This window comes from Furipterus horrens, unplaced genomic scaffold, assembly GCF_987537825.1.
Source record: "Furipterus horrens unplaced genomic scaffold, mFurHor1.1.pri manual_scaffold_3, whole genome shotgun sequence".
Taxonomy (NCBI): Eukaryota; Metazoa; Chordata; class Mammalia; order Chiroptera; family Furipteridae; genus Furipterus; species Furipterus horrens.
The window spans coordinates 46,119,052-46,132,496 of NW_028327173.1; the positions used below are offsets into that span (position 1 = coordinate 46,119,052).

Below are 13,445 nucleotides of genomic sequence, written 5' to 3' on the forward strand. Positions count from 1 at the left end.
AGGCAACTTTCTGGAGTAATAAAAATATTCTATATCTTGTTTGGGCTTGTGGTTGTACAGATGTTGTCTTTTGTCAAAAGTCATTAATCTGTATGCTTAAAATTTGCATTTTACTGAATGCAAATTATACTTTAATTTTTTTAAAAGTCAACTATCTTTACAGCTCTTTTATAAATCTAAAGTTATTATAAAATAAAACAAATTTGAAAAAAGATATTAAAACTTTTGTCAGTGAGGAGAGAAAATGGGTATCCTCCACACTCTGATTCTAAAATATGGAATTATTGCAAGGAAAAAATATAGACCAATATCTCTCATAAATACAGATGTATAAATGTAACCAAAATATTAGCAAATTGAATCCATTGATGCATAAAAAATGATAATACATCATGGTTAAGTGGGCTTGATTTCAGGAAAGCCAGGTTGGCTAAAATTTTAGCATCAATCAGTATAACTCACCACGTTAACCAAATAAAGGGAAAAAAAACATAAAATGATCTCAGTAAATCCAGGAAATATATTTGCTAAAATTTAACACCCATTCATGATTCAAAAAATTCTCAGCAAACTAGGAATGGAAGAGAATTTTCTTATTCCAATAAAGGGAATCTACGAAAATCCAACAGCCAACCTCATACTTAAATGTGGAACGTTGAATGCTTTTTCTCCTGAGTTTAGGAACTAAACAAGTATGCCCATTAATCACCACTTCTATTTAACACTATACTAGCCAATGCAATGAAGCAAGGGAAAGAAATAAAAGGAAGTTTGGAAAGAAGGAAGTCAGTTATCTTAATTCACAGAAAACAGGATTATTTACACAGTAAAATCCAAATGAATATACAAAGTTTGAAAATTAATAAGTGACTTCAACAAGAACCCTGGATACAAGATGATCATTAACAAATCGCCTAATTTTTTATATATTTGCAATCCATACACAGGAAGTGAAATGTAAAGAATACCATTACAACAACAAAATGTAACAAAGATGACAGACAACTCTAATGAAAACTGCAGAATAAAGCTGGGAGAAATTTTTAAAGACCTAAAGAAATAGAGATATACAGTGTTTGTGACTGGGAATGAATCAATATTACTATAATGCCAATTCTTCCCAAATTAATCTATAGATTTAATTCAATCTCAATGACAATTTCAATAGTTTTTTTTTTTTCTAGCAATTAACAAGGTGGTTCTAAAATGTATCTAGAAATACAAAGGATTTAGAATAGCAAGGCAGTCTTGAAGAACAAAGAGATTGATATCAAAGTGTACTAGAATGTCAGAATAAATTTTGCTCTGATTTGATCTTTTTAGGTCAGGTTCCTGTTCCTAAACTAGTCACTTTTGTCAAACAGTTCTAAATTCATCAGGCCCTGACTTAGAGCCAAGTATGAGGTCAATTCCATCAGACTGAATGACATGTACAAAATGGGGGAAGAACAAACTAATTATCGGGGAGGCAACCACAATGTCCACTGTGACAGCTTTCATATACACAATACTTTTATTGGACCGGAACCTCGATAAGTAAGAGTTTGACAGCACAGAGGATGAAGGAGTCTAGCTAGAACTGCTTGCACAGATAGAAAATGTAATATTATGGCCTACTCGGGATCGTCAGGAGGTTCATGCGATAGTGCCTCTGGATGTGCAGATGCATGCTAAAAGTAAAGGCTGGAAATGGCCTGATGATGAAGAACCTTGAGTTATAGTTGAACGTGTTTAGGTTTCATCCTATAGAATTCAATAACCAAATGTGGTTTTCAACAGAGGCATGATACCCTGGAATAGGGAGAGACTGAGGGAGAAAAACAATTAGGAAGCTGCTTTGAGCTTGTAGGAGAGAAGGGATGAGGCACTTGTCCAGGTGAGGTCGGGAGAGCAGCTGACACGGAGTGCTTGGGGTGCTAAACCCCCCACGTGGCTCTTCCCTTGTATGTTTTCATTGAATGCTCACAAGAAACACTGGAGAAATTCTATCTCTTAATTTTATAGTTGAGGAAGAAGGAATGAGGGGTTAGGGAATTTGCCCCAAGTCATACAGCTAATAAGTCAGAGTGCCAGAGAATTTTCAGCCAGGCCTGGTGATTCCAGAGCCTGCACTCTTAATCATTGTGCTACGGGACCTTATATCCAGGGACATGTAGGTATTTAGTCCTTAGACTTTATCATGGCTGAGATGTTGCTTCCCTGAAATATCACTACCACAATTCTCTTCTCCTCTTAATTATCCTTTTGTCTTCTTCACTGGCTTCTCTTAACTATGAATCAGTTTCTGCTCTCTCTTTTCTAAACACTTAATTACTCTTTTGGAGTTTGTTTTCCCTAATGGCGTCATCTATCAACCTTTATGTTGATTTGACCCAAATCTCTTATTTCCAGTCTCAATTTCTCAATCACACTCCTAAAGGTCATCACCTAAAACCTGTGTTTAAAATTAAACTCATATTTTACTTCAGTTTCTCTAGACACTTTCTATTAATAGCAAAACTAACTGGTCTTCTGGGCTTTAGGAGAATATTTGACCCTCAGATTCCTTCACCTTTCACACCCTATCAGGCAAGGAGTCCAGTCAATTCTTTACCCTTGATTCATCCCCTCCTACCCGTAATCTTTGCTCTCAGCCTTGTATTAGCTCTCCTTATCTCTTGCCTGAATTATCACATTTGTTTCTTAACTTGCCCCCAGTGTTTAATTTCCCATATAATCCACCCTGCATACTAATGCCAGAAAAAAACTCTTACACACTGATTTCATAATTTGCTTGCCTTATTCAAGAACTTCTGATTGCTCTCCATCACCTAATAAATCAAGATTACTAAATCAACTCTAATCCATCCTCTGCCTAAATCTGAAGACCCTGCATTGCCCAGTTTCACTTATTTTATCAGATTCCAAGGCCTCTGGAATTGGAACTCTCCACTCTCATCAATTATCTTGTTACTATCATCTCTTTCCCCAGTATTCTCTGTATGTACACATGTACACACCATGCTTCTCCCCGTATGAGCTATTTACTGCTAATAATGTTTCCCTGGCCTAAAATGCCTCTTTCCTTGGTTCCAGTTTCATATTCCAAGTGACACTTTCCCTAATGACTCCAAAATAGAACTATATCTGCCTATCCCAACATTTTCTGCTTATTGCCATGGTCATTATAGTCTCCAAATGTCTGTGTTAAGTGATATAGCACTTTATGATGTTAATATGTAAAGCTATTCTATATACTAGTTCAGGTATACATCTTCTTTCCCATTAAAATAATGAGCTCTGATATTCAGTTTAAAATGTTGTCTTCTACTTTTTCATATTCAGAATGCCAATGGTAAAGCACAGTAAAGTCCTGTTATTGGTTGAAACTATAAACACATGTATTTTTTATTCTGTGTATAACCCTATAAACTTAGCAGTTTATCTGAATAGTAGTAAAATAGTTACTACTTATTTTAGTAGTTCTCTTACTTTAAGGAGCTGTTTCCTTTACAGAATTGAAAACGCAAATATTTCCAAATGTTTAAGACATTCTGCATTGTATATTCAAATTATACAAAAGTTATACCTTTTAGGGTAATATTTTTAATTATTCTGGAGAAAGAAAAGAAAGCCCCTGAAGGCTAGCAGTTTGAAATTGAACAGGACACTGCTGGGAAGGGAAAGGGTCAGGGGTCATCGTCAAACAGACAAAAAACAATGGAGACGATTGTGCCTGAAGATGGTGTATTTTTTTTCACGAGACAGTGTGTTGACAGTTTCCTTCCTCTTGGGTCATTGTTGTCTGCTAAATGATCTGTGACAGCAAATTGATCACAAGCTTTTTCATGCAGGAGATATAATGCAGCCTTTCATTTTGTTACCTTCATTGCCAAATGCCGAAACATTTCTTTGGGAAATTAATGTTAGTTTAGTATATCATTTAGTAGTGAAAAGCACCGCATGTAGCTCTGGAAGCAATAATAGTAGTGATTAATTTATCTTCACCAAGTTTCAGATTTCTACTTACGATTGCAAAAGCAATAACGTATTTCAAAATGTTAGTCTTAAATTGGTGTCTTAGGTGTCTGTAATTATCATTTAAATAGATGAGTGCATTAACACATTTAGGTATTTGCACCATTGATTTCAAAATTTAGTCACATATTTACTTGAAGCCACTATAAAAATTAATGCTAGTAGACATATTCTAACTGAAAAGTTGCTTCTTCCTGTAAAGAACTAGGAACTTAAAATGGAACACAGACAAAGGCTTTTTAATTTGATGTTTAAACATCTAAGTCAGTCAATTGGTGGTTTTACATGTCTGAAAAATATCCCAAAGTAATGTTTTGTTTGTAGGATGTTGAAAATCACTGCACTCAAAAAGTTTGTAGAAAAATAAATCAGAAAGGCTGTTATTTGAGTGACTATTTCACATTTCCTGTTAAATCCTTTATAATAACCTTTGCTTTCCCATTAGGACACAGTAGTATTAGGGAAGGAAAAATATAGGCAGGAATCATAGAAAAGAGTTGTTCCCTCTTTTAAAAATGCTCATTTTCAGTGTCAAAAATTCTGGTGTTTCATTTCTCCTCATAATAAAAAGAAATAAAGGTGATTTTCCTAAAATTTGGCATAGGGCTTTGACCAGTGTGGCTCAGTTGGTTGGGTGTCATCCCACCAAGTGAAAGAAAGGTCACAGGTTGGAGTCCCCATCAGGGCACATGCTGGAGTTGCAGGTTCAGTCCTGCTCTGGGTGCACAAGAGCAGCAACTGATTGATGTTTCTTTCTCACATCAATGTTTCTCTTTCCCCCTCCCTTCCCCTCTCTCTAAAAATAAATAAATAAAATATTTATTTTAATTTGGCATAGAAATTTAAGAAAATATTTATTGTAGAGAGAAAATGTACAGGTATAATCCTTTTCTTGAAGTTCTTTTTTTTGTTAGCCATGAAAAGCAAATAAACTGAACCTATATTTTTCTTTGTATAGTATACACAGGGGTGCACATTTACATCTATTATTGAAAAGTGATTTGGACAGGTTTTCTTTTTTGTGATTTGTGTGTATTAGTGGAGGAATGAATATGTTAGATTTGTTAGAAACTGTAAATCAGTTTAATGTCTTGTGACAAGATATTGTTGTCTGAAACAGTTCACTCTGATAAAATAATTTTGAAAAACAAACTGGCAAACTACTCTGTCTGATTTTAATTTATATTTTCAGATCAATTAAAATTTCATTTGATGATTACTACAAAACATGGTCTGAAATAGCCACATCAAAAGCTGCGGAATGTTACATAACCCCATGTAAGGTGATCTTATCCTGTGTCCTTTTGGTGTATATTAATCTCTTAATTATTCTGTTTGTCCTTTTAAAGACTCACTGACATATTATTTGCAATTTTTGAAGGTGATAAACTTCTCTGTTTGCTCTACATACTAATCATCAACTTAATTTAGTTCCTCTTTTGTATAGCACCCTGGACGCGAGTCTGATTAAAAGCTAAAAAGAAATATAGGCAATTGGAGGAACAAACAATGAAGTTTTCAATCTTATTAGGTTTACTTTACTCCCTTCACCCCAGAAAGAAGCCTTCATAGCAGAAGGAACCTTTTTGATTCTAAACATTATTATCCTCAAAGCCAGAGAAAGTATTAAGTAGAGAGAGAGGGGGGAAAAAAAGTGTATAAACCTAGGACTTTCAATTATATCAATCTAAAGCAAAATCTGCTGCCATCCTACATTAGGAATTAGTGAGACAGAAAGGGGACAGCTGGACAACTTCCTACTTTCATGTAACCAAATCTTTAGAGTATTATTTCATTATTTGGATCACAAGAGGTTATACATTCTACACACACTGAGATATGATTTTGCTCCATCTATTCTGCTGAATGGTGCATTCTGAAGTTACGTGATCCCCAATTCCCAAATTCAGTGATTATTTTTTAATCTTTATCTCACTCTCATCAGCTCTGCTGTCCTTGTATTAGACGGCACCATATACATGCACAGCCTTCCTCCTCCCTTACGTAATGCTCCTCTGCCTCTTCCCTTAGAAAACACGGCATTTTCAGCGTGCTCATCCGAGAGGCCTCATCCACCACCCTGGTTTTCATTAGCCTACCTTCCAGTGATTCCTAAAGCATCCTCACTAGCCAGGTCCTTTCATGTATTCTGTATGCATGTTTAAAACTGTGCATTGAACATCTCGCCTACATGTGTCCAGGCTTCTCATACTTAAGAGGTCCCAAAGTGAACTCATTATCTTGCCCAAAAACCTATCCTTTATTACCTGTCTTGGTTAGTGGAAGATCACCATTATTGCATTTACTTGCCTGGACCAGAATCACAGAGGTTTCCTACATCTCTTTATCTCCCTCATTAAGCCTTGTTGACTATCTCCTACACCATCATGAATGTTCTCCCTCCACCACACCCCACCCTACCCCACTGCCTTAATCTGTGGTCTCATCAAATTTCTTCCTATTGTTGCGATGGTGCCGTCATGGGTTTCAATAAAACAAAGTATCGCACACACAAAAGCTTCCAGTTTTGAGGCACAAATTATAGCATAAAGTACTACTAAGCTTAGCAAATATTTTTAAAAAGTAAGATCAATAAGTTCTAAGAAATTACATGTTCTTTCAGGATGTTGTTTATTTATTTTGTGACTAAACATTACCTTCCTCACTCAATCATGGATTAGTGGTTAAGATAATAACTTAAGGTTTATTTTAAGACGCACAGTCTTTGCTATCAGCATAAAAATTTTTATGATTTCTGATACCAGAGTACATGAATGTTTACTTCACTTCAAGTGGGCTGGGTGCTGCTCAGTCAATTCAGCAAACGTATCTTGATTGCCTACTATGTGTGAGGCACTGAGGAGCTCGATGCGTTCCAAGAGGGCATAACCTTGACAAACCCGGTGTCAAGAGGCGATTGACACCGTCTGGGGATGACTCAGCACCCAACTCCTTCAACCACAAGCCAAACCGATCACTAAGGATGGCACTTTATGGAATGACATGTAAATATAGAGAGACATTTGGAGACTCCAAACTACTAGAAAATAAATAAATAATCAAAGCACATGCCAAAACGTAACAAGATTTGGAAATGATTTTTGCGTAGTAAAGAACCATTTAAAAATGGAAGGATAATGAAGCACCACTGACTGGTTCTTGTTTCTGTGTCTGTCACTAACCTACTATGTAATTCATCCCTCTTTGTGAAGGCAATAGCTGGTAATGGTTACCCCTGGACCAGAAGAATTTCTGCGACTTTGATTCTAGCCCTTGGTGCAATATTTCACAATCACCCTGCCTCTTCTTCCCCCAGGGATTTGTTATAAGAATGTTTCAAGAGCCTTCCTTCAATAATAACCAGCACTTAATTTAAAGAAATAAATGTAAACCTTACATCTGCTGCTGGCCATTTTGTCTTTGGATAATTCAGCTGGATGAGATCCAATACTATTTTTTTTAACGGCCTCATTTCCTGGCAATAATAAAGATGAAGCTTTTAGATTATATTGTAGAATGCTTCAACTACTCAGAAAAGGGAAATTTCTAATAACTTCATTTTCTGCAGTTACATTCCTATCACTCGAAAGATTATTAAGCTCTTGTGCATATTTTTAAGAGCTTCTTATTTATGACAGTGATGAGTGGTTATATTTTGATTTGGAGTAATAACTGTTTCTCATATCTTTGTGCCACAAATCTATCCATAGTCATCTGTGCCATAATAATAGTAAGTTTATTCTGGTATAATACAGTTTACAGAGTATACTCTGCATTACGTTTTCTAATCATGTCATGCCCAGTGGTATATCAACCTTATGAGTGAGGCATTTTTATTATTGCTTGGTTTTACAAATGAGAAAACCAAGACAAAGGGAAGCTAAGTAATTTACCTTAGGTCACACATGTAGAAAGGAATATTATATATTGGTAAAGAGTATAAATTCTGGAGCCAGATTGCTGAAGTTTAATCCTGACTCTGCCATTTACTAGCTGTGTGACCTTGGGTAAATTTCTTAACCTCTCTGTGTCCCAGTTCCTTCATCTATTAATAAAAAAAAATGCAGCACCTACCTCATAAGTTGAAGCACTTACAACAGCACCTAGCACATAGTAAGTGTTCAGTAGGTGTCCTTATTATTAATTAGAGCACATAGACTGTGGCCTGAGGACTTGAACCAGATCCTCTGATTCCACATTTGTTGTTTCCTATCATACTGTACTGCCTTTATAATATGATATAAAATGCTTATTTCTTTATAGCCTGAGATTTAAATTCAGACTCTGAAGAATACACAGTTCCTTTTTTAATAACTATAATTATTAGTTCGTAATCACAGGCACACATGTGGGAAAATGTATGGATGATTCACTGTTCTCTGGCCGTCACCATAGAATGGCAAATTAAAAGTTTGGCAGAGAACAAACTACTACATCTGGTTGTGGGCAACAGCACCTTAACGACAGAGTATAATCCCCATAAGGAAATGTTTATGTTAGAGGAAAAGAATTCCTTCAGACCATTGTACCCTGTAATATTGAGTGGAGGCTTCCTGATGTTTGCTGTCATCAAGACAGACCAAACAGCCTGAAGCATCCTGGGGATGCTTGCTTTCACTCTGGGAGACTTGCAGGCTTTGAGTCTTTGAGCCAGAAATAAGGGCAAGTGTCTCCAAACTACATTTAGATGCAAGAGGCAGTGTCATCTAATTTCCATGCATGGTTCTAAGTCTTGACTGCTCATTAGAACCACCAGAGAAGCTTGTAAAATTTCCCATGTAATGGGTACACCCCCAGACCAATTACATGAAGATCTCTGGGAGCAGGACCAGGCAGCAGTAGCTTTAAAAGCTCCCCAGGTGATTACAAAGTGCAACCAAGTTTGGAAAGTCTCTAGTGGGAAGAGCATGATGTCAAAAGTTAGAGACTCCTCAATCCTGTACTACTTTGCCACATACAGTGAAGTGAATTTAGGTTAGTCATTTAACACTTTGTACCTCATTTTTCATTTCTATTCATTGACAAAAATATCCCATTCTTATCTTAAGTTGCGCTTTGGTTAATATGAGATAATGTGTGGGAAAATAAAATCTGCTAAGGCAAGTTGGTGTTATTATATTTCTTCAGCCCCAGCAATAGAAAATTTTTTTTAAAGATCCACCTATACAGGTGTTGGACAGAAGGAGATGTGTCATGACAAACACAGAGTAAAAGCGATGCCCAGTAATCCTCGGAAAGGAAGGAAGGAGAACTGTATTGTGGATGCAATAGAGGATGTTTTTCTACCGCAAAATGCAAAATTGCCACAAAGGCAAAATGCGGTAGTGATGGGGGGATTTCAGTTTAAAGAACTTCTGACAGTCCTGGCCGGGTGGTTCAGTTGTTTGGAGTGTCATCCCATAATTTAAAAGGTTGTGGGTTTGATTCCTGATCAGAGCACATACCTAGATTTCAGGTTCGATCCCTGGTTGGGGGTGTACAGAAGGCAACTGATAGATGTCTTTTTCACATTGATGTTTCTCTCTCTCCCGCCAAAGTCAATGAGCATATCCTTGGGTGAGGATTTTTAAAAAAGAAAAGAAAAAAACTTTTAACAGCATTTTACTGATCCTTTCTTCTTGCTCACTTGTGCTCCCATGCTCTGTCTCTTTTCTTTCTCTTCTGTCCTTATTCCTCCATTATTTCCCTCCAATCAACATTATTTATTGAGCATCTCCTATCTCTAGACAATGGACTGTGTATTGGAGATAATAAGATAAATATTATAATAAGCTTTTTGAGGAGTTTATAATCAGGTTGTTGGAGACAGATAAGCGAAAAAAATAGGGATAAAATAGGAAATGTTAAAAGTTTATACAGATACTGTAACTTTTAAAAACCTCTCAGATAGTAGAGAGAGCAATGAAGAAAATACATTAATGATATCAAATTAATGGGAATAGTCAGGAAAGTTAACCATGCCATTTGGTTTCATAATGTATGAGAAAGAGACCGCCAGACATATTCAAACAGAGAATGTAGAAAAGACAGTTTCAAAAAATAAAGGGAAGATATAAATTATACTCGATTAGAAACCTCAAATCTTAAATTTTGTCTAAGTAATATAGTCACAATTAGAAGACATTACTCAACCTTTCTGTTTGTTTATCTGTCAAGTGGGTATTATAATGGTAACCACTGTATTTGTCCATTACCAATGCTCAGTATTTAGTAAGAACTCTATTAATATTAGTTATTATAATCATCCAAAGGAAATAATGAGACCTCGTTAAGAATACTCTTAGGAGCTCAGATGTTCCTCTTCAATGGAAGAGAGGAGTGTATACCCAAATACCAATAAAAACAGTAGTAATAAAACCTATAAGAATATGTATGTGTATGTGCTTGTGTATGTTTGAAGTGAGAAAAGAATAAATAGGAACAATGCTAATGAAAATCATGTGATATTGATAGAAAAGAGCTATTCAGTTTAATTGTTTTTTCTGGCAATGACAAACTTCATCAAGCAAGAAGGGGTTAATTAGTATTGTTAAGAAGTTCCAGGGAAGGCCACCCTCCCCTCCACACCCCCACTATTAATAGGGATTTCTGGACCCAAGGGTAGGTAGGACGACGACCATGTCCAGCTTGAAGCAGCTTGAGGAGTTTGAGACCTTCACCCATTGTCCTTTACAAGATTACAAAGGGTCTTAATATCTGAGAGGGAGGGATAGTTATTTTTTATTGTTAAAATAATTAATCACATATTTACTAAAAAAAAAGAGAGAAGAAAAAGAAGAATATATGAAAGGGTGAAGCGGGAAAGCTTGTATGTACGAACCATGGGTATGGACTTGGGGGGGATTGCTGGGGGAGGGAGATGCTGGGTGGAGGGGAGTAAAGGGGAGAAAGTTGGAACTATTGTAACAATATAATCAATAAAATACATTTAAAAAAAAGAAGAAGTTCCAGGTGCTGGCAAGAGGGGTGGAGACATCTAGTGGGTTAAATAGTTCAAGACTATAATCCTAGGTCAATTAAAAGAAACAGGGAGATGAAAAATAGACATATGAATAGAAAAGGTGTATATGTGTATTTGATCTCACTTAATCATATTTCATGTAAAGACTACCAGTGCCTTAACCATAATAGAGGTCAATAAATTTAATGTGAATTTGAAGGCGTGAGTTTTATAATTAACCACAAACGTATGAGCCAATGGTGCAATATGATTTCCAGAAAATACTAATGCAGATCACAGCTAAAATGATAGATGTGGAGCACACAGACCAAGGGAGGTAGTATCTCATTGCATCTTTGCTATTCACATGAAACCAAGATGCGGAGCCAGTCCTGGATGGGAACTTTAATAGGAACATGAACAGATTTCATTGCCAGGGTGGTGCAGATGGTTGGGTCTCTAGAGAATCATGCCTTAAGAAACAGTTGTAGGAACTGAGGCTGCCCTCAGAATTATCTTCAAATATTAGAAGAGCTTTCTCTCATGGGGGAGGAATGGACTTAGTCTTGCTCCAGAGGTCAGAACTAGAACCAGTGGAAACCCAGAACTCAGATTAAGGAAGGACATGGTGACCTTACCATCTGTCAATGGAACAGGCAGTCTCCCAACAACAAACAGGAGAGTGTTTTTGTTGGTGGCAAAGGATTCATTTACAGGCTGGATGATCATCAGCTGCAGATTCTTTGGGAAAGATCTGTAATGTCACTTCTAAATCTAAGATTTTATTTTGCCTCTTGAAGTGCTGAATTAGAATTTTTTTAAACTACAGTGTCTAGTTTCTGTATGAGTCATTTTAAGACCTTCTACGTTACTGTAAATGAAATGACACATAAACAAGTGTCATTATAATGAAAAGTTTTGAAGTCACAATCTACTTATTTCAAACAATAGACAATAATACCAAGTTCAAATAAAAAGAAGAAATTTGGAAAGTGTCTGAGCATTATAATATGACTTGAAGTATATAGTGTACGTACATCCTTGCCACATATCAACTTAATACGTGGATTATTTTAAACATTGAACTATTATTAAAGAATGTATGCATAGCTCTTTTTTATATTCTAGTTTCAGTGCTTGAAGATCCAAATTTCATTAGTAAGTACTATAAATGGAAGAAAATGGAGCTTCATCATCATAAAGAATGGAATTTTAAGTAAGTAATTTTAAGTGTCTGGAATATATTATCCTATTAACTTGAAATATCTACTATTCCACTTTCTACTATCTAACTGAACCATCAGAAGAAACCCTCTGGAAAGAACTTGCACATTTTTCTAAACATAAAAAAATAAAAAGTATTATTTTTTTCATTTCATATGAACCTGAGTGGGAAACATCTTTGCTACCTCTTAGCTGCCAAAAATGGATATAGGACGTGAGCCACAGTGCAGGAATCTCCCAATACCCTCCCCATTAATTCGCATCCCCAGTCCCATTATCTTTATCAACATGACTTAGAAATAGGAAAAAAAAAATCACAACCTGTTTATATATTATTAAATAGCTTTTCATCCTTCTCATAGTTCCAAATTTCTTTTTCTCTTCCACAGATTTCTCATTCAGGAACAAAATATATTACATCCAATGAAGAAGAATATTGTAAAATACAAAAATAAATTATCATAGTATCTTGACTCTTAGACCACATTAAGGAAGGGACCTCAAGTTCATCTCAGGCTCTTCTAAATGCAGTTTTTCTGCTTCACAGTGCTAGAGCAAAGATTCCACCTCAGCTCTGTGGTGTTGGCTGGTTTAAGGGAGTCATTTATTCTGGTGGGCTTCTTTCAAAGTACTCAGGTGCTACCACAAAGCTAGGGGAATTAAAGACTCCATTTTTTGCTTTTACCTTATTTACCACATTTTAAAAAATCCCTTTGACTTGTTAGCTCTCTTCTAGGTGGAAGTACAGAAGTAGTAAACGTAACATACTGTATTTTGGATTTGTGCAGGAATCCAGGTTTTTAAAATGTATACTTCCCTATCCTTTAACATCAGAGTTCAGATTAGGTTTTTTGGTTGAATATTCTTTTTTCCAGTTGACTTTTGCAACAACTTTCCTTTAAGCCAAAGTGGAGAAAATCTTTTGCATTAGATACTTTTCTGCTTTCGGAATAAATTATAGGCAGCAGAAAAGTTTTATTAAGCAGAATTTGAAATACATGCATGCCTTCTTTCTTGAAGGCACATTTTAAGTTTCATTTAAAGTTAGAGAAACTCACTTAGAACACAAGGTTAATTTTGCTTTGACATGACTTCCATTTTTATTTCCTTTAAGAGAACTGCTTTGTTTTGTTTGATCATTGATTCATTATGTAATGCCAGCATCCCACAGAACCCCCAAATTTAGAAAAAGTAGGATCACGTCATTTTCAACTTATCCATCCACTTCTACATATGGCTGAAATAATTGTGAGCTGTTTGAGTG

The 13,445-nt window shown here is 35.8% G+C and overlaps 1 protein-coding gene across 1 annotated transcript in view; it reads left to right on the plus strand.

Annotated features, from left to right (window-relative positions):
- The window catches only part of UBE2U (ubiquitin conjugating enzyme E2 U), a 32,723-nt gene extending 20,546 nt beyond the window's left edge, over positions 1-12,177 (plus strand). Inside the window, exons 7-8 of the mRNA XM_090271663.1 lie at positions 5,210-5,295; positions 12,092-12,177. Of these exons, the coding sequence (XP_090127789.1) occupies positions 5,210-5,295; positions 12,092-12,177 (172 nt within the window). The remainder of the gene's footprint in view (positions 1-5,209; positions 5,296-12,091) is intronic.
- The last annotated feature ends 1,268 nt before the right edge of the window (positions 12,178-13,445 follow it).